The 21,654-nt window shown below is 48.2% G+C and overlaps 1 protein-coding gene and 1 long non-coding RNA gene across 3 annotated transcripts in view; both read right to left on the bottom strand.

Annotated features, from left to right (window-relative positions):
* IVNS1ABP (influenza virus NS1A binding protein) overlaps positions 1–12,249 on the bottom strand; it is a 65,786-nt gene extending 53,537 nt beyond the window's left edge. For both annotated transcript variants that reach the window (XM_078881517.1, XM_078881516.1), the window contains exon 1: positions 11,784–12,249. Coding sequence is in view for 1 of the 2 variants with exons in the window: in XM_078881516.1 (XP_078737642.1) it covers positions 11,784–11,819 (36 nt within the window). In the remaining variant the exon portion in view is untranslated. The remainder of the gene's footprint in view (positions 1–11,783) is intronic.
* Positions 12,250–18,875: 6,626 nt separating this feature from the next.
* LOC144951261 (uncharacterized) lies at positions 18,876–21,166 on the bottom strand. The gene is made up of 3 exons (XR_013640458.1): positions 20,878–21,166; positions 19,941–20,053; positions 18,876–18,953 (listed from the first exon to the last, which is right to left on the bottom strand). It is a non-coding gene; the product is annotated as an uncharacterized LOC144951261 (long non-coding RNA).
* Positions 21,167–21,654: the final 488 nt, after the last annotated feature.

The following is a 21,654-nucleotide window of genomic DNA, read 5'->3' as shown; positions in this document are numbered from 1 at the left end:
AGCTGCATACGCTGAAAGCTCAAGCGGAACGTCTAAACATTTAAGTGTATGAAATGTTATATACAAGTCAGAACATTGGTGGAATGACGGCAGGCGCACTGTACGCTGTTAACAGAATATAGAACAAGGTAACATGCTGTTCTCTCAAGAGCAATTTTTTTCAGCAATGCTCAGATGATGTCCTTAATGCCATCTTTGTTTGGTAACATTGCAAGAGATCATTAAATGTCTGCGCACACTTTATATGCAGGGCCACAGCAAAAATACCATCACTGCCACAGAGTGTATTAAAATTCTGCACGAGGGCGCCAACACTGTACAGAATAAAATAATATTTTAGCAGCGCCTTTGCGCCATGTGGTGCATACAAAAGCACAACTTCCGTGTGCGAGCAGTGGAATTATATTTTGCAAAAACATCACAGGATGATGGTACAAAAGATTATATTTTAAGCTACCGCAACAAATGCCCTTCACATCAGGGTAGCAGCAAATACCTGCGGACTGGCATGAAACCCATCAGACGAATCCTCCCCAGTGCTGTGTTTAGCACTGGACCTAAGCAGTTTTTTCCAGAATGCACCAGATGCCACACATTGTAAAACAGACGCCACCGCTGCAAAATAACAGTGTGCGGCAAATGAACCTCATGCCAGGACCCCGGGGTCCCGAATACACAGAAGTCAAAATCGTAATCAATTTATTTTGGCGACATCGTCTCACTACGCACATAAACGCCGCGACCCACCTGGTGCGTAATCATTCTGTTGGCGTGTCGTCCAAGCGCAGCGAGGACGAATGCGCAGGATCATAAATGTTATCGGAAAGTTGCTCAAACTGCCTACACGACTTAAGTCCTTATTTTTCATAACGGTATGCATAACAGTGAAACTGCTCTCTTATCTTCATTATTATTTGTGACCTACCACTGTCTGCAGCCAGGATCAATCGATGACAATCCTATTACCTGCAGATATTTAAAAATATGAGATGCGTTGCACCATTAATTCCTCCTGTTTGATAATACTTCCGTATGCATCTGTGCAGATAGTTTTTCTTGCGGTAAAGCCATAGTCCTCACATATCGCTCGCATCAATGCGGATAAAAGGAGCGGCAACCCACTACTCTGCAGAGTAACATTGGTATAAACGCTTGTTACAATATGAACAGCGCATTGAAAACGCATACTATTTTATGTACTGTTTACAAAGTGTGTTCACAAATCCACACTGAGAAACACGATGATTGACAGAGGGGTGTAAATTATATTTTCGATAGTGTATTTAAATAGAGGTACTGCAGGATAAGTAGTTTTCAGTTTTACAGGCATAGTTTAACAAGGCAAATTATGCCGATGTACACAGAGTTGCAGGTTTATGATGCCTCATGCACATATCGTGTGTGTACTAGTCACGTAAATGGATCCAATCAATTGACTCGGATACTTAGAGGATTAGATATGCACCGAATCGTGCAAGAAAAAAACATTTGCAATTCATTGCAGATTTATGGAAATGCTTACTTTGTGCTCGTGGTCAAATAACACAAAATGAAACAAGTGACATTGAGAAAGACGGCTTCAAACGATACAGCCAATATAATTGAGACGCTAAAAAAAGACGATGCAAAACTGGGAAGTTAGTCGAGAAAGGACAAGACCAAGCAAACAATTGGTCAATCAATTTATGGAAAATTAATCGAAAGACAATTGGATAAAGGAGTTACAAGACTATTGTGCAAGAGAGGAACACGAGGCATCGATTCTGTAATAGTTTGTTTTGCTTGCTGTTTATAGCAGACATATCGACTGGTCAGAAAAAACCTTGTTTAAAAAAGAAGTTAATCCTACATCTCAGGAGCAAGCATCGGGGACAAACATTTACACTTCCGTGATTTTAATTAAAAAAACACATTTTACGATGCAGAGTGCATGACCAAGTATTTATACTGGTAGCAACCTCCTGGTTACACCAGCCCACAGGGGATTATTGTGTCCGTCGTGCAGGGAGGGGCTGGTCACCCCGTGGTGCCCTTATAAAACTCAACGTTTAACTTACTCAAACCGGCTTGTGCCCGCCCTCGCAGGTCGGGCATATTTGCGGAATACACCACGCCGCCGTTGACCCTGGCCATTGACCAAGCAACCAAACGTTCCTACCAGCTCCCTCCGCAGGAATGTGTTATTAAATTTGCATCAGTGGTGTGGTGTTAAGCAGGTAGATCTGGTCAAGTGCAGTGCTATGACGGCAGTGGCCCGAACCGATTCCCGACCAGAGCTAACATCATTTGCGAGTCCTGGAAACGCCCCTTTCACTAATACACTGACAAACACGATCACGTATGGTCAAACAACCGTCATGACCAATGTACTTCTATTATCATAATGCATACATTTAAACGGTGTACTTTTAATGTCCGCAAATGTAATGAAAATTACGTAAATATGCAAATATTGAATGAACAGACTTAGCAAGACAGAATTACTAACACAAGTCGGACATTGACAACATGGAAACAGTCCAGATAGTGTTGAAGACTGTACAAACTACTTTACACGTAAGACAGTACAAAAGACTAAATAATCAACCCTTGAATCAAACCATGATAAACCATTGACCAACAGTAGGGGGGAGGCCAAATGTGTCATGCTAATGGATTCGATTAAAAACAGACCATGATATGTCAATAATTATAAAAACAGCAACATTCTGTGAACCAGAGGAAAGACGAGATATTTCTAAAATGCGCAATTTCTCACGAATGAGTTACTACACAGATGGCTGACCCACATTCAAGCATGCCCCAGTTTTTGCTAATCACGCATAATAGTTAAGTACAAGCAAACCTGCTTCTCAATTACAGTACACTTGGTAACATGCCACGTACCCACCCCCCTCCAGTCTACGACTAACATTGACATTCGAATGCATTCAGGTCACAGACGCGAAAACCACCTCGAGGCGTCGGATTAAGAATTGCGAAATGGCCGAGGCTTGGACACGTTTCCAAACCCTCCTCTGCGTCACACCAAGCAATTAGCAAGACGGGACATCGATGCCTCGTCACCATGGGGCAGTTTCCACGGCTGGCGACGAGAGCCTACGGAAATAGCCACACCTTTTTGCAACGAGATGGAATTAAATCAAGTGCACTAACACGTGTGTGTGTGTATATGTAGCTGTCGTGGTGTTTAGTGCACTACGCTACGAACACGGCAGCCCTAATTTGATTCCCAACACGGGCTCAATTCAGTGATTATCCAAACTGGCCGTGAGTCTCCACCCAACTCGGCCTGAAATGATTAAAGGAGTACCTGGTGAGGTGTGTGCAAAACATCAGCATTGACCAGACAAGTCCGTCAGGTGTGGTGTGAGTCACACCACACCCTCAAATTCCATACTGGCCATGTCAGTCACCACACGTGCCCCAATTCTAGATGTGAAGTTTTCGTGACTGCAAGGATTCATACTCTTTGGTTTTTTCGGTAAAGTCACGTCGGTAAATAATTAAAATAAATTAAATCACGACGTTTCGGAGGCATCACAAGCTTCCGTCTTCAGATGGAACCGTCACAGCAGAATTACTGATACAGTAAACGTCGTGATTTAATTTATTATAATTTTTTACCTACGTGACTTTACCAAAAAAACCAAAGAGTACACATGCCCCAATAGTCTGTGTAGGCTACACGACAGATCATTCATCTGTCTTTGTGGAGAACCGTGGCTCAGGAGGTTCATATACTCCGCAATGATCCCAGCTGTCAAGAGTATTAATCCTGACAATAATGTCCCAAATCAGCGATACGTGGTTGAGACCATAAACAAGTTATGGAATGACCTGGCACGACTTGGGAGTAATTTTCTAACTCCCGTGTTAACTCTTCATTTCTGCATGTTGGACTTCTTTCGCACCAGACATAGCCAACCATGCTACTACTCGAATTAGAACCGTATCACAAAAAGTCAAATTGATCAACGTACTAATAAGGCTGTGTCGTATTGTAATAACGATGAACGTTACTCCTCACCAGGTACTCTTGGCCAGATAGTGCAACATCATTCTAATGATGTACTCATAAAATGTAGCATAGGTTGGTGAGATTTATAGGCCATAAAATGCGATTTAAAAAATAATTCAATTACATAATGTGTTCTCATTTCTTAATGATCTGCTGCATCGCGCATCCGAAAGCTTTGCATATTAAAGACTTTTCAGGAATGGATTGCTTCCAACGCATGCTTTGCACTTCCGATTAGCACGGTTAGCGCCGCATGGTGCGATAGAAGTTCAACATACATACATTTAGTCCTTTTTTTATCGATAGCTGGATGAAGGCTTTCCCATATTTGGAATTAACACGAGATTAAGTCAAAATGTGTGCAGCATTACTTAGAAACCCATGATCAGATCACACAAAGTACACCCCATCCCAATCTAACCTAATAAGCCAAGCAAAGCAAAGCCTCGAGTGTGCTTGGATGAGCGGCCACCATGCATAACAGCTGTAGAAGCATTGTGGATTGTGCAGAAACATCTCCATTGTTGTTCTGTACTCCCCCTCCCAACCCCCACGTTCACCAACCACCACTGCCCAGTGTGGTGAAGTATGGTCAAATATAGCTCGCCGCCTGCACTGGCGTAGGAAAGCCTTTGTCGAGTGGCAGATTGACAAACAGGCCGTAGATGCCCAAGTGATATGGGCTACCTGCGATCCAGCGTTTTGAAGGCAGAAGGAGTTGCCGAGTTTTAGAAATTACCAAACCAGGGGAGTGGAGTTCATTAACTTGTCTGTGCGGTCTTGAGTGTGTGCCATCCACTCATGTCTGTGGGTTCTATCTGGCTACTCAGTTTCCACCAAACACGCAAAACAAATGGGAATGTTTCCCTGGTTCGTCTCGTTCCTATGGTCTGTCTCGTGTGCACTGTGTTGATTATACAGCCTCGTTTATACGGTTTTCTTATCTGTCCTATCTATAATCTAAAACTAAGCTGTTTTATTTTACCAGATAAGGCTCAGGAGCTATATAGATCTTTTTCAGAAGCAACTTGACTTTCACAAATGATAGCTCAGCGAAATGGCTTATCACACGGAAAACTACTCTAAAGGCATGTTGATTATAAATGTGGAGAGAAAAACTGGAGGACCGAGAAAAATCCACACAACCACGGGAAGAGAGAGACACGCATGCAAACTCCATTATATACAGCAGGCATCAGGGTCGGGATCGAACCAAGTTAACACTACTCCATCGCAGCACCCAATCTGCGTGTGCCACCGTCTCATTTTGCAATGTCTACATAGTGTGTGGTCTCTTCTGTATAATGTTGTCCCGCTTTCACAGTGTCGTTTGTTCCGACTCGTTACATTTGCCCTACATAAGCCAGCGCGCGATCCATGTAGCGATATCTACCCCACTGTCAATTACACTCTTCTCGACCGGTGACATTGTACTGTGAAATTGATCAGAACACAAAATAAATTACGTGCATTTTAATTGGTGGCAGGTGCGTAAAAAGGCATTACAAAAATATTTCCAACATATTTACTGCACACCCAATTCGTTTCGTGGGTTATCTCTAAAAGGATATCACATCCTGGACGAATGAATCGATGTCAAATCAATGGCAACCGATATTAAATCGAATAATTTCACGCCTAGCCTTGGGGCAGATGGACCCGTATATAAAACCAAACGAAATTAGCAGTCCTCCTATCGTTTACAATGTAGACATTTATCACAAAAAAAACACAGGACTGATTAGAGCAGGGGTCGGGAACCTTTGTGACCGGGAGAGCCATAGAAGCCAAATGTTTCTAAATATATTTCATTGAGAGCCATATAGTATTTTTAACGTATAATAAATTAAATGCGTCTTACTTTTAATGCGACTTCTGGTGCTGCGTGGTTTTGCTGATGGCCTTGTAGTCTGGTTCGTACGTGGTGAGGTTGAGCTTCGTGCAATATCACAAGCATTTTAAAATCAGTTCCAAAACCGATTTTTTTATTTTTTCAACTCAAAATTGTCTGGGAGCCACTTGCCGTCACTGGAAGAGCCATATATGGCTCGCGAGCCATAGGTTCCCGACCGCTGGATTAGAGGATCCAAAATAACTTAATGGTGTCTGGGCACATCACTCTCATGGCGTGTGTAATTGTTCGCTCAAGGTGGTCTCACAAGTAATGTCACCACATCTACCACACTATTTAAGGAACGAAACAAGAGGATTTCTCCACAAATCTGGCTGTCACCGGAATGAAGCTAGTTGTAACTACTGGCAAAACGTCGTACTCGTATTGTAAATGTTGTGGCTTTGCTCTCCAACACACAACTAGTGTGCTGTACTAGTAATGAATTGGCATGTTCTGTTTACATGACAAAGCTTACCAATTGGCTGTGCCGGGTGGTGGTGGGTTTAACGACACATTTACACGATCTACCCCCCCCCCCAAAAAAAAAACTATTATGAATGTTCCACCATTGGAACCTCATTTGCCAGTAGAAAAATATGATAATTGTTTTTTTACCCTTTTATCTGGCAACAAAACTGACACCTTTTTTTACAAGGAGTCATGTTTGCATAGACCATAATACCTGCAGTCGTAATGCTAACAAAAAACATAACTCTGATAATGTATGCATGTTTTTTGTTTGCATTACGACTGCAGGTATTGTGGTCTATGCAAACATGACTCCTTGTAAAAAAAGGTGTCAGTTTTGTTGCCAGAAAAAAGGGTAAAAAAAACAATTATTATTATGGATGTTATTTATGTTTTACATGTACCTTGCGATACTCAGGGCAGAGGCCTCTGCTAGCTCAACCGCAAATGTTTTATTTTACGCTGGGCTGTAGGAATCTCCTCGGGTGCGGCGTCTAAGATCTTGAACTCTCCCACCAGACCTCAGATTGGCTCAGAGCACTAAAAGAGTTCAAGGAAACTCCACGAGACAATTTTTCCCCTTTTCCTTGAGTATTTACGCTCTCATTTTGATACACGTCTTGATACTGGTAGGAACCCACTGGTTCCACCAGCCCACAGGGGATTATTGTGTCCATCGTGCAGGGAGGGGCTAGGTGGGGAGAGTGGGGCTGGGTGGGGAGGGGCTGGTCACCCCGTGGTGCCCTTATAAAACCTAAACGTTTAACCTACTCACGCCGGCTTGTGCCTGCCCTCACAGTCGGGCATATTTGCGGAATACACCACGCCGCCATTGACCCTGGCCATTGACCGAGCAACCCAACGTTCCTACCAGCTCCCTCCGCAGGAATGTGTTTTTATAGGCAAGACGAGCGTCGTTTAATTGATACTGTAAAGTATTAGCTATGCCCTCATTAGTGGGGAGGGCGAGTTTTTACTCAAAGAATAAATTGAATGAGTGGCTATACAGCCCTTTGTTAACCCACACTGCTGGGTGAAAAACATCTCGCAAACCGGTTTTAGTAGCTGGGGTTGCTTGACAATACTTAACCATTCTGGCCAATGTGGATTGGTGACGGTGAACGAGCACAGTTGTCACCCAAAGCCTGGATTCGAACTCTTAAATTTTTGTCATGTGCTCACAACCCCAATGCGCTCACCAGTGCACCAACCGCTCCCTCCCCAGTTTGTAAATCATCTACCAATGCAACCCAACCTCCGAGGCAGTCGATAACACCCCGGCACTAATGCTGGAATACATAATAAATGGCACATATATAACAATTGTGCAACGAGACCGTATTCGAGGTAATGGCTTAAGTACAATCGCATAAGACCACGCGGCAAGGTGATGCCCCCCCTCAATCCAGCAGTTGACAAAATGACTAAAATGGACGAGTGACGTCGTGCACAATGTTCAAAGATGCCATTTCAAAAGCCGATTTCTTGATGTACACTTGCGCAGTAAAGCTACGGGAATGAGGCCATCATCTAGCAGTGGACAGACCCACGGCACACAATGCTAATTAATAATGCATCTCACGCCACACGGACACACACACAAAAAAACCACGCTGCCCGGACGTTAGAATTGATACCGCGCTTAGGAGAGGAAGCTGAGCCGGTGGTGGTCGCACAACGCTTCGCCCATTGGACGCGCACGTGTCACGTGACCCCACCCCCACCGTTTCCTTTCGGTGACCCCCAATGCAGCTTAAGCGCTCTACGTTAACCAAATCCCCTCCCCCGCCACCAAATCCCGGCTTGTGGTGGTGAATACGCGCGCACGTGTTCTCCCCCCTCCTATCACTACTGTTGTCTTCCACGTGTTCCCTCCTCCTCCTGCTGCAGCCCTACACGTGTTCCCTCCTGCTGCCCTGAACGTGTTCCCCTCCTCCTATCACTACTGCTGTCTTCCACGTGTTCCCCCCCTCCTATCACTACTGCTGTCTTCCACGTGTCCCCCCCCCTCCTATCACTACTGCTGTCTTCCACGTGTTCCCCCCCTCCTATCACTACTGCTGTCTTCCACGTGCCCCCCCCCCCTCCTATCACTACTGCTGTCTTCCACGTGCCCCCCCCTCCTATCACTACTGCCGTCTTCCACGTGTTCCCTCCTCCTCCTGCTGCAGCCCTACACGTGTTCACTCCTCCTGCTGCCCTGAACGTGTTACCCTCCTCCTATCACTACTGCTGTCTTCCACGTGTTCCCTCCTCCTCCTGCTGCCCTGCACGCGTTCCCTCCTATCACCACTGCTGCCCTCCACGTGTTCCCTCCTATTACTGCTGCTGCCCTCCACGTGTTCCCTCCTGCTGCCCTCCACGCGTTCCCTCCTATTTCTGCTGCCCTCCACGTGTTCCCTCATGACTACTGCTGCTGCCCTCCGTGTTCCCATCCTCCTATCATTACTGCCATCTTCCACGCGTTTCCTCCCATCACTCCTGCTGCCCTCCACGTGTTCCCTCCTCCTGCTGCCCTCCACGTGTTCCCCTCCTCCTATCACTACTGCCGTCTTCCACGTGTTCCCTCCTCCTCCTGCTGCCCTCCACGTGTTCCCCTCATCCTATCACTACTGCTGTCTTCCACGTGTTCCCTCCTCCTGCAGCCCTCCACGTGTTCCCTCCTATTACTACTGCTGTCTTCCACGTGTCCCCTATTACTGCTGCCCTCCACGTGTTCCCTATTACCACTGCTGCCCTCCACGCGTTCCCTCCTCCTCCTCCTACTGCCGCCCTCCACGTGATTGTGTGCGTGAGTGCCCGATCCTCCATCAGCGTGGGGGAGCTGTTAAAGGTGTAGTACAGCTACGAACCAGAGTTCGATTTCCGCCCACGGATGGCACCCGTGACGATTATCTGAACCGGTCATGGGCCCCCTCCTCCCCCCCTAGGTAGACTCGGCCTCAAATAAGTTCCCCGGGGTGCGGGTGTGTGAACATCGCCACTGGGGAGATGGAAGGCGGCCGGGTGTGGTGTTGGCCATCCACCCCCGTTCGTAGCGCCGTGCCGGCTTTCGTTAGGTGCTACTCGCGAACAGCGATTGCCCCAACGAGGGATATTATGTATTTAAGCAAGCTGAATAAACTGAACTGTGGAATCATTTGAAGGCCGATGTCGACAAATTATTATCGAGGCTTCACCCCCCCCCCCCCGTTTCCTATGCGTACATTGTCAGTACGCATTTGGGTTAACCCCCTTCCATGCGTACGTACTAAATGGATGGTCCCCTAAGGTTATACGGGGGATATTTGTATTTGATCCTACATTGGCCGTGGCAAGGGTCGAAATAGTCACGACTGGATCAGAATCTTTAAATAATAAAAATGAATCCGAGGAGCAACCAACGCATGCCTCAAGTGTGGACACGGGCCAGCAACTTACAACAAATACAAAACTAAACACCGATCGGCGTGCAAAGTAGCAGGTAAAAAGAGTAAGCAAGTCACTAAATATATTTAAAATAATCATTACAGGAATTATACAATGTAGGTTAAAGGCCTCCCTTCTCATGCGATTCGTTGCGATTTTGTCTTTAATGGACCCTAACCAACTGCGTAGGAGCCATCACCTCGAGATTTCTCGGTTAAGTCGCAAAACAAATCTACCCACACGAGACCATTTAAAAATGTATATATTTAATCACTTACATCTTACTTAAGGCTGCAAAGACCGCTATGATATCCAGCAGCATGCGTCTTATGGGCGAAGCAAACTCGTGGCTGGTTTTGGCTTTCTGTGCCTCATCAGCAGAGCCGGGCATGAGTTTATTTATTTTTTGTACGGTAGAATTGTTGAACAGAGGGTAGCTTTAATTCGAGTTATCTTGCCCAATGGGTCTGGTAAAAAACAAACCACAGGAGCATCTCCGTTCGGCAAGACCAGACCTGTACTGTTGATGAGAACCACGTGGAAGAACCCAGTTTAGGGGGGAATGAACAAATACTGCAGACGTAGAGCGCCTGTTGGGTTTACCAGATGTTATTGAGCACTTCCCAGAGGTGGGACAAAGTCATTGTTATGCAAGTCACAAGTAAGTCTCAAGTCTTTGCTCTCGAGTCCCGAGTCAAGTCGAGTCAAAGATGAGGCAAGTCCAAGTCGAGTCTGAAGTCATCAAAATCATGGCTCGAGTCTGACTCGAGTCCAAGTCGCATGACTCGAGTCCACACCTCGGAGGTGGGACAAAGTCATTGTTGTGCAAGTCACAAGTAAGTCTCAAGTCTTTGCTCTCGAGTCCCGAGTCAAGTCGAGTCAAAGATGAGGCAAGTCCAAGTCGAGTCTGAAGTCATCAAAATCATGACTCGAGTCTGACTCGAGTCCAAGTCGCATGACTCGAGTCCACACCTCTGGCACTTCCCATTCTAGATTTAAAGCTTTTGTGACTGCAAGGGTTTCATACTCTTAGGTTTATTCGGTAAAGTCACGTAGGTAGGTAAAAAAAAATAAAGAATAAAAATTATTGAAATAATATAATTTTTATTTTACTTCTATTATTTCAAATTTATTATTTATAAAAACAAAAATATAATTATATTATTATTTATATTATTTCTTTATTTCCCTACGTGACTTTACCGAAAAAAACCTAAGAGTAGCACTTCCCATGTGTACCACAAAAAAATAAAGCAATAACGATCGACAAAAAGCCACACTAATTCGTCCTCTACAATAATTAAATTCGAGGCCAAGATAAAATAAAACATTTTCAATAACCACACCTCATTCTCACACACTGAATTGTTCGTAACGAATCACTGAACTGTTTGAATAATCGTGTAATCATCCATTTCACGTCTACTTGCCTTTAATTTATCATCGCAATACGATTTAAAGTGCTAAGGTTACGAATTAAACGCGATCAAATCGCTAACACAAAATTACACAATTACCTCACAAAACTTATAAACGCATCACCATTTTAATTTGCAGGTAACGGGCTTGTATACGCACACTTAGATACATTGCAACAATTTATACTTCGGTAAATATAAAAAAACGACATAGACTTGCAATACGCGTAACAATCGTGTACGTTTAAACATTAAGTCTTTATTTTAATACCTACGTTGTCCCGCCTATGAATTGCAACACTTACCTCAGAGAATAAAAAAACACAACATCGACTTACAAAACACTTCGATGCGTACGTATATTTGTGTTGTACGTTAAAACATTCCTATTTATAACGTCTTAATTGTTAACACCCAATTGTCTCGTCACCCAAGCGACGTGTACGTACACGTGTTACATTACAATTATCTCGGAAAATAACAAAACACGACATCGTCTTACAACGCTACGATGCGTACACGTATATTTCTGTACGTTACAAATTATTACTTATAACGTCTATATTATAAATACCTTTTTGTGTCTCGTAACCGAAGCGAACCCAGTCATTCTTCCCGAGCCTTTTGACTTGGAAGAGGAGGCGAGTGGAGGGGCGGGGCTACTGGTGTGGGGTGGTGAGGGGCGGGGCTACTCTAGCCGAAGGGGGGGGGTGAGAAAAGGAGGGGGGAGGGGCAGGCACGAGCCAAGAGCGTTGATTGGCGGATGACCGCCACGTGACCGGGGAGTGAGAGAGCGCGCGCGCAACGGTGTGGGGTTGGAGGTCGTTGGCGGGAAAAAAAAAATTAGCCGGCCAGAGACGTACGAGGTAAAAAAAAGAAAATATTAATAAATTTATTTTTTAAGCGATAACACAAAAAAATACGGGTTGAAGTACGACGAGATGGATTTGCAGCGCTGAGCGTGAGGCGATGATGACGGAAGCAACTTGCTGGACTCGGAATAAGATAATGGAGCCGAGGACCATGGGACGAACGCCGTCAATGGTGGCTGCTGCGCGCGTGCGCCGCTTTATATATAGCGGGTGGGCGAGGGGCGGGGGGATCGTGACGTCACGGGGGGGGCGGAGTGGCAGTTTGGGGGAGGGGCTTTGTAAGCGATGGCCACACGGGTTCGATTCCCGTGTCGGGCGCAATTCAATATTATAATTATTATTCCGGTATTTATAGTGCAACACTCTGTGGGCTGAGAACGATTTGGTAATGATGCTGCGTTGGTAGTGGTGTACAAGCACAATAAATAAATAACACCCTCAACAGATTGCTGTTAAAAGAACATCAGAATATTTTAAATATCCCGGATAGGCAGGAGAGAGCGTGGAGGGGAGTAGAGTGAGATGCGAGGGGAGAGGTAGGAGAGTGCGTGGAGGGGAGTGAGATGAGAGGGGAGAGGCAGGAGAGTGCGTGGAGGGGAGTGAGATGAGAGGGGAGAGGCAGGAGAGTGCGTGGAGGGGAGTGGAGTGAGATGAGAGGGGAGAGGCAGGAGAGTGCGTGGAGGGGAGTGAGATGAGAGGGGAGAGGCAGGAGAGTGCGTGGAGGGGAGTGGAGTGAGATGAGAGGGGAGAGGCAGGAGAGTGCGTGGAGGGGAGTGGAGTGAGATGAGAGGGGAGAGGCAGGAGAGTGCGTGAGGAGGAGTGGAGTGAGATGAGAGGGGAGAGGCAGGAGCGTGCGTGGAGGGGAGTGGAGTGAGATGAGAGGGGAGAGGTGGAGAGTGCGTGGAGGGGAGTGGAGTGAGATGAGAGGGGAGAGGCAGGAGAGTGTGGAGTGAGATGAGAGGGGAGTGGAGTGAGATGAGAGGGGAGAGGTGGAGAGTGCGTGGAGCGGAGTGGAGTGAGATGAGAGGGGAGAGGCAGGAGAGTGCGTGGAGGGGAGTGGAGTGAGATGAGAGGGGAGAGGCAGGAGAGTTCGTGGAGGGGAGTAGAGTTAGATGAGAGGGGAGAGGCAGGAGAGTTCGTGGAGGGGAGTGGAGTGAGATGAGAGGGGAGAGGCAGGAGAGTGTGGAGTGAGATGAGAGGGGAGTGGAGTGAGATGAGAGGGGAGAGGCAGGAGAGTGCGTGGAGGGGAGTAGAGTGAGATGAGAGGGGAGAGGCAGGAGAGTTCGTGGAGGGGAGTGGAGTGAGATGAGAGGGGAGAGGCAGGAGAGTGTGGAGTGAGATGAGAGGGGAGTGGAGTGAGATGAGAGGGGAGAGGTGGAGAGTGCGTGGAGCGGAGTGGAGTGAGATGAGAGGGGAGAGGCAGGAGAGTGCGTGGAGGGGAGTGGAGTGAGATGAGAGGGGAGAGGCAGGAGAGTTCGTGGAGGGGAGTAGAGTTAGATGAGAGGGGAGAGGCAGGAGAGTTCGTGGAGGGGAGTGGAGTGAGATGAGAGGGGAGAGGCAGGAGAGTGTGGAGTGAGATGAGAGGGGAGTGGAGTGAGATGAGAGGGGAGAGGCAGGAGAGTGCGTGGAGCGGAGTGGAGTGAGATGAGAGGGGAGAGGCAGGAGAGTGTGGAGTGAGATGAGAGGGGAGAGGTGGAGAGTGCGTGGAGCGGAGTGGAGTGAGATGAGAGGGGAGAGGCAGGAGAGTATGTGGAGGGGAGTGAGATGAGAGGGGAGAGGCAGGAGAGTGCGTGGAGAGGAGTGGAGTGAGATGAGAGGGGAGAGGCAGGAGAGTGCGTGGAGTGGAGTAGAGTGAGATGAGAGGGGAGAGGCAGGAGAGTTCGTGGAGGGGAGTGGAGTGAGATGAGAGGGGAGAGGTGGAGAGTGCGTGGAGCGGAGTGGAGTGAGATGAGAGGGGAGAGGTAGGAGAGTGCGTGGAGGGGAGTAGAGTTAGATGAGAGGGGAGAGGCAAGAGAGTGCGTGGAGGGGAGTAGAGTTAGATGAGAGGGGAGAGGCAGGAGAGCGCGTGGAGGGGAGTGGAGTGAGATGAGAGGGGAGAGGCAGGAGAGTTCGTGGAGGGGAGTGGAGTGAGATGAGAGGGGAGAGGCAGGAGCGTGCGTGGAGGGGAGTGGAGTGAGATGAGAGGGGAGAGGTGGAGAGTGCGTGGAGGGGAGTGGAGTGAGATGAGAGGGGAGAGGCAGGAGAGTGTGGAGTGAGATGAGAGGGGAGTGGAGTGAGATGAGAGGGGAGAGGTGGAGAGTGCGTGGAGCGGAGTGGAGTGAGATGAGAGGGGAGAGGCAGGAGAGTGTGGAGTGAGATGAGAGGGGAGTGGAGTGAGATGAGAGGGGAGAGGTGGAGAGTGCGTGGAGCGGAGTGGAGTGAGATGAGAGGGGAGAGGTAGGAGAGTGCGTGGAGGGGAGTAGAGTTAGATGAGAGGGGAGAGGCAGGAGAGTGCGTGGAGGGGAGTAGAGTTAGATGAGAGGGGAGAGACAGGAGAGTTCGTGGAGGGGAGTGGAGTGAGATGAGAGGGGAGAGGTAGGAGAGTGCGTGGAGGGGAGTGGAGTGAGATGAGAGGGGAGAGGCAGGAGACTGCGTGGAGGGGAGTGGAGTGAGATGAGAGGGGAGAGGCAGGAGAGTGCGTGGAGGGGAGTGGAGTGAGATGAGAGGGGAGAGGCAGGAGAGTTCGTGGAGGGGAGTGGAGTGAGATGAGAGGGGAGAGGTAGGAGAGTGCGTGGAGGGGAGTGGAGTGAGATGAGAGGGGAGAGGCAGGAGAGTTCGTGGAGGGGAGTGGAGTGAGATGAGAGGGGAGAGGCAGGAGAGCGCGTGGAGGGGAGTGGAGTGAGATGAGAGGGGAGAGGCAGGAGAGTTCGTGGAGGGGAGTGGAGTGAGATGAGAGGGGAGAGGTAGGAGAGTGCGTGGAGGGGAGTGGAGTGAGATGAGAGGGGAGAGGCAGGAGACTGCGTGGAGGGGAGTTGAGTGAGATGAGAGGGGAGAGGCAGGAGAGTGCGTGGAGGGGAGTGGAGTGAGGTTAGAAGGGAGAGGCAGGAGAGTGCGTGGAGGGGAGTGGAGTGAGATGAGAGGGGAGAGGCAGGAGAGTTCGTGGAGGGGAGTGGAGTGAGATGAGAGGGGAGAGGCAGGAGAGTGCGTGGAGGGGAGTAGAGTGAGATGAGAGGGGAGAGGCAGGAGAGTGCGTGGAGGGGAGTGGAGTGAGGTTAGAAGGGAGAGGCAGGAGAGTGCGTGGAGGGGAGTGGAGTGAGATGAGAGGGGAGAGGCAGGAGAGTTCGTGGAGGGGAGTGGAGTGAGATGAGAGGGGAGAGGCAGGAGAGTGCGTGGAGGGGAGTAGAGTGAGATGAGAGGGGAGAGGCAAGCGAGTGCGTGGAGGGGAGTGAGATGAGGGGGGAGAGTTTTTTTTTTAATACGGCACAGTGCTTATGTAGTGTTGACCATGAAGACACACGCTTGAACTTGAAGGCAACACGTTTATTACAACTCCCAAACAGGGTAACTAACTAAACGTACACTGGTTCTACTGCTAGGTGATAGCTACACGGTTAACTATATGAGCAGCGGGTTAACTACAAGATCGGGTCAGCCAGCATACACGCTGCCAGACCCACGGTGCCGAGCGAAGACCGAAGAGACGTAGCACCCAGGGTTGATTCCACAGACGAGCCTCGATCGCTCTCGGGAATTCTCTTTTATCCCCCCTCCCCGAGCGCGGCTTCGCTCCGTCATTGACCACTCCCCCTTCTGGATCTTGCCAGAAGGCTCTCGGCTCCACGTCACGTGTCCCTCGAGCCTCCTTTAGCCCCCTTGCTACCCCTGTCTCGATCACGTGCCCTCTCGGGTTCACACGGAGCAGCAAGTGCTCACTCGCTCACCTCCAACACTCACCAGAACCATGCCCCCTATTCTTGGGTTTTTTCGGTAAAGTCACGTAGGTAAAAAAATTTAAATTAATAAAAGTAAGATAAACAAAAATTAACCCGTAAAAACTAAGTTTTTCACGATACATCCTTTATATGCGTGGCGGCTAGAGTCCTCTCGTCCTCTGGCTTGAGATGGCTGACACCTATGGGTCAGATGATTGCCTGCCACCATTAAGCAATTGCTACGAAAATAAATTGTCACGCACAACGAGTCTGTGTGCAAAATGTCAGCTCGATTGGATCACGGGAAGTGGGTTAAAAAACGACCGAAAGATTTGCACGGTCGTAAGCGCGCAAGCAAGCAAGCAAGTGAACTTAATATAAAGGATTTAATAAAATAAAAATCACGACGTTTCGGAGGCAACACAAGCTTCCGTCTTCAGGTGGAACCGTCACAGCACGATAGCTGTATCAAGTAAATGAGAAATTCCAAGAGATCCGACCCCGTATATGTGAGTGTGAAAGCGATGGGTATTATTACCTTGTTATCTCGGCATCTCTTGAGGAAGGCCAGCGTCTCGAGAAGCTGTGACTTCTTGTCTCGTTGTCTGTTAAAAACTCTAACAGATAGGTGGAATTCCTCCTAAAGTGAAGATGCCCGGGGGCCAATAGTGCCTTCTGACATTTTTTAACCACAAAAGTTACGTGAAAACACACACTGTTATAAATAAATAAAAAATTGTCACAATTACCTTCATTTTTCAAATAACAATGTAACCAAATATAAGCCACTGAGGCAGGCGTCAACAACTCTAAAAACACAATTCTGCCTTTCATTCAGTCAGATAACATTGAACAAACTGTATAGAATACCTTCAATTGCCATGAGTTAAATATCTTTGCCTCATGAACATTTTCAACAGGAGTTATAAGTAATGCAAAGTGATGTGAAATCTGACCGCGGGCCGTGATTGGTCCCGCGGGCCGGACTTTGGACATGCCTGCCGTAGAGTGTATTCATTCTAGATGTGAAGCTTTCGTGACTGCAAGGATTCATATTCCTCCTACGGCCAGGTTCCATGTCAACCTATGGTCCGGTGGCAGAGATGACTCCCGATCTGCTGCATTTCCACTTCTCTGCTACAGTAGCTGGCGCTAAGCGCCATAGTGACACCAATAACGCCACCACAGTTACATAATCACGCGATGTGAAATGTTATTATATATTCCCGCCCAAGCCTTCATCGATGAATGAATGAATGCAACGTTGCCCGCCCAAGCCTTTGTTTCGCTCATGGAGCTCAGAGTGACGTTTCGCTCAGATCGAGCTCACCAAAGCCCCCTTGCGATTTGGCGAGCAAAGCCAACAAGCACAATCTGCGCTTTCCCGCCCCACCTTGGAATCCGTCGTGTCAGCAAGAATCGATCGCTCGTGAATTGCTTGACAATGTAACACTCGACGCGAGGCGTTGGGGGTAGGACGTCACACCGTCTAGGCTGTGGGAAAGAAAAAAAGTTGGAAAAAAATTAAGCCGTAAAAACAAAGTTTTTCACTATAAATCCTTTATATGCGTGGCATCGGTTTTATTTTATTATTCATTTCTGTTTTTCTTGAGTAAGAGTTTCATTTTTATCACATTGGTATTTTAAATTAAATATGAGGAAAGTCGTATATAAGGATTATAAGGGTTTCAGTTTTTGTATGATTGTTTATTTTGTACATTTTTGTTTTCTTGAATAATTTTCTGTGTTTAGGAAAAATATATGATTGTGTTAGTGACATTTTTTTCCCCTAAAAAGTGGAAATTTTTTGAATTTTTTTCACGAAAATAAATTGTCACGTACAACGAGTCTGTGTGCAAAATGTCAGCTCGATTGGATCACGGAAAGTGGGTTAAAACACGACCGAAAGATTTGCACGGTCGTAAGCGCGCAAGCAAGCAAGCAAGTGAACTTAATATAAAGGATTTAAAAACGAGCGTCTCTCGCACGGAACGTGACCAATCATGGAAGGACAACAAACTAAACATACGCTGCAAGGTTTTGGTAGTACATGTTGTTTATGTCGTTTATTGTGAAAATTCCGTCACAGTTCCTATGATCACTGTTTCATTGCTTTCATGGCTTTATTTTGGTGATTTCGAAAAGTGTATTGGTTTAGCCATGTTTCTAGATTTGAAGCTTTCGTGACTGCAAGGATTCATATTCTGCTGTATATTTGGAGTTTGCGTCTCTCTCTCTCTCTCTCATCATCATCACGGTGGCTAGGAGATGTTAACTACCTCGCCTGGTATGCGGGAGGTCGTTGGTTCGATCCAGACCTTGACGCCTGCTGCTGTATATTTGGAGTTTTCGTGTCTCTCTCTCTCCCCGTGGTCGCGTGGATTTTTTTCTCCAGGTCGACCGCTTTTTATTAAATCCTTTATATTAAGTTCGCATGCTTGCTTGCTTGCGTGCTTGCTTGCTTAGGACCGTGCAAATCTTTCGGTCGTTTTTTAACCCACTTCCCGTGATCCAATCGAGCTGACATTTTCCACACAGACTCGTTGTGCGTGACAATTAATTTTTGTGAAATTTTTTTCCCAAAATTTTACACTGTTTAGGGAAAATAAATAAATATTTAATTACCAATTGCTTAATGCTGGCAGACAATCGTCTGACCCATAGGTGGCAGCCATCTCAAGCCAGAGGACGAGAGGCCTCTAGCCGCCACGCATATAAAGGATTTAGAGTACGGGTTAATTTTTTGTTGCTGTTGTTGTCAGTGTCCACGTCTCTACTCCGTACAGCAAAATTGACCAGATGTAACATTTCAGTGTGCGCAGTTTCCAACCTCCAGTTATACGAATTAACGATTCTGATTCCGACCACCACCCGTCTGAGCCCGGGTGAAACAGGTGAGGCCTGCCCGTGTCGCGTCTACGACCGGAACCCGCCGGAGGGGAACACTGCGACCTTGCGGGGCTCAGGGAGGGGAGGGAGTGGAGAGAGAGAGAAGGCAGTGGAGGGAATGTGAAATCATTCCTTTCGTAATAGGGTTTTTCTTCTTTTTTCTGGCAACAAAACTGACACCTTTTGCAAGGAATCATGTTTACATTAACCACAATACTTGCAGTCAAATGCAAACAAAAAACAATACTCTGATCATTTATGCATTGTCTTTGAAACTGATTGGTCCACACCAGAGACAGCTTTCTTTGGAGCCTAGTCTCATATGGTGTTCGACCAGATGACGCCAAAAGGCGCACAGTTCAAAGACAACGCACTACCAGAGTAATGAGAGCTCGTTGTGAGCAGCTACATTATGGGACCTCCTTTGCCAGTACCAACATATACTAATAGGGTTTTATCCCCTTTTTTCTGGCAACAAAACTGACACATTTTGCAAGGAATCATGCTTACATTAACCACAATACTTGCAGTCAAATGCAAACAATCCTTTCGTGTTAAACCATTGTCGGCGTCGTCACTTCATGCAAATTGATTCTCACCATCGCCGAAGAAACCACAGAGGCGAGCTGAAAGCTGGGAGTAGCTGGTGCTACTCAACGACTGCCCAAGCTCTGGCGTCCTCTATATATGTTAAGGTGTCGTCGGCCAATTAATAATAATAATAGTTCAATTTGTAACGCGCGCAAATTTGCAGACGTAGTGGCCGCAACTCAGAGGCGCGGAGCCAAGCTCAGAGTCGCTCGAAAGCACGTGGTTGTAGAGGTGAGTTTTTAAGTCTCTCTTGAAGGAGGCGATTGAGGTGATGCTGCGAATGTGCAGAGGGGTGATGGCGTTCCAGACTGTTGGGGCTGCCACCGAGAAGCGGCGCATAGACACGATGACCATCCTGGATCTTGGTATCAAGAGGAGGTCGTGAGTTGCGCTGCGCAGGCATCTGCCGTGTGCTGAGCTGCAAGTTGTCAATAATGAAGAGAGTGTGTTTTGTTGTTGTATACGTGCGGGAGGAACCCGGAGCAGCCGGAGAAAACCCACGCGTGCGAGGGGGAAACGCTCGATCCCCGTGCAGAAGGGACAGACGGTGTTGGTCCGCGCTTTGCTGTGTCGCCTTCTACCTGTAATGTAGTAACTCGGCGGGAGACGACTTCACGGGTAACACACTCTTTATTTTATCAAACTTGGTTACAGGTGACTAACACCTACTTTGTATCTCGGGTGACAAACACCCACTTAGCTACTTGGCGACTAACGCCCACTGAGCTACTCGGATGACCAACATCCACTTAGTACTCGGGTGACGAACACCCACTTAGCTACTTGGCGACTAACGCCACTGGGCTACTCGGATGACCAACATCCACTTAGTACTCGGGTGACAAACACCCACTTAGCTACTTGGCGACTAACGCCACTGGGCTACTCGGATGACCAACATCCACTTAGCTACTCGGCGACTAACGCCACTGAGCTACTCGGATGACCAACATCCACTTAGCTACTCGGCGACTAACGCCACTGAGCTACTCGGATGACCAACATCCACTTAGCTACTCGGCGACTAACGCCACTGAGCTACTCGGATGACTAACATCCACTTAGCTACTCGGCGACTAACGCCACTGACTAAGTCTTCAGCTCCGTCTTCGGGTCTTCAACTGGGTAACTCTCCCCGAGTGCTCTCGCGCGTCCCCCTTTATACCCCACCTGCGGACGTCGCTGCGAGCACCCACTTATTCGACCAATCGCCGGGCGCTGGCTACGATCCTCTTTTCCCACATCTCATCGTGCCTCACCACTCACGCCGCGCCGCCCCGTCATCTGTCACTCCCGGCGCGCGCGTCCACACCACGCCCACAACGCGTGCCCAACCCCGCACCCCGCGCCGCCCCGTGATCCATCACTGTCACAGTCGGCGCACGTCAATACCACCACTACATACCGAATGAGCCAGGGGAAAGGGTACGGCTCCTTCCACGACGCCTACCCACGGGTGGGAAGCGAGTCTCACGCAATATCGTCTGCCCGTGTGTGTGCGGTGATCCACCAACACTCGCAGATCTGCCTCCAACGCACTGGCTCTGGGTTTACAGGCAGCCCACGCGCGGTGCAGCCACCGCCGCCACCCGGCTTGTCCGTGACAACAACAATAATAAACCCAGGGAAATTTGAAGGACGGCCGGTCACAAGAGCGCTGACGTAGAAGCCGTCACGCGCGCAGCGGCAGTAGCAGCAGCCGCCACGTGCCAAACATGAGAGACCTCCACTCCCCCCCACCCTCTCTCCACTGCGTGTGATGCGGGGTGCGCGTGCGTGCGTTGGCACACGGAGACCTCCCCTCTACCCTCCCCTCTCCCCTCTCCCTTGTGGCCTGCGCAGAGATCTGTTGCTGTGGCGTGACGGTCACGCGGTGACTTTCACGAGCCACGGTGCGGACGTACCGGCCAGAGGTCGCAATCGGGTACCTGATACCCGTACCCTACCCGATACCCGGCTACCAGGTGCGGCCGGTACGGGTAGGCCGTGAGTCACTGGTGAGTCACCGTTTGTCACTCATTTTCCAACGTCTTGTCTCTTCTCACAATTCAAGTTCCTAGAATCAACCCACCCGCGCCTGCAACATGGCTTCATCCCGGAGGTCGCAATCGGGTACCCGTACCCTTCTCGACAGACCTGTTCTCCACCTGGAAACGGCTGCTTGCGTTGTGGCCGAAACGTC

This window comes from Lampetra fluviatilis, chromosome 61 (genome assembly GCF_964198595.1).
Source record: "Lampetra fluviatilis chromosome 61, kcLamFluv1.1, whole genome shotgun sequence".
Classification (NCBI taxonomy): Eukaryota; Metazoa; Chordata; class Hyperoartia; order Petromyzontiformes; family Petromyzontidae; genus Lampetra; species Lampetra fluviatilis.
The sequence above is the reverse complement of the archived record's forward strand: the minus strand, read 5'-3'. Positions and strand labels throughout refer to the sequence as shown.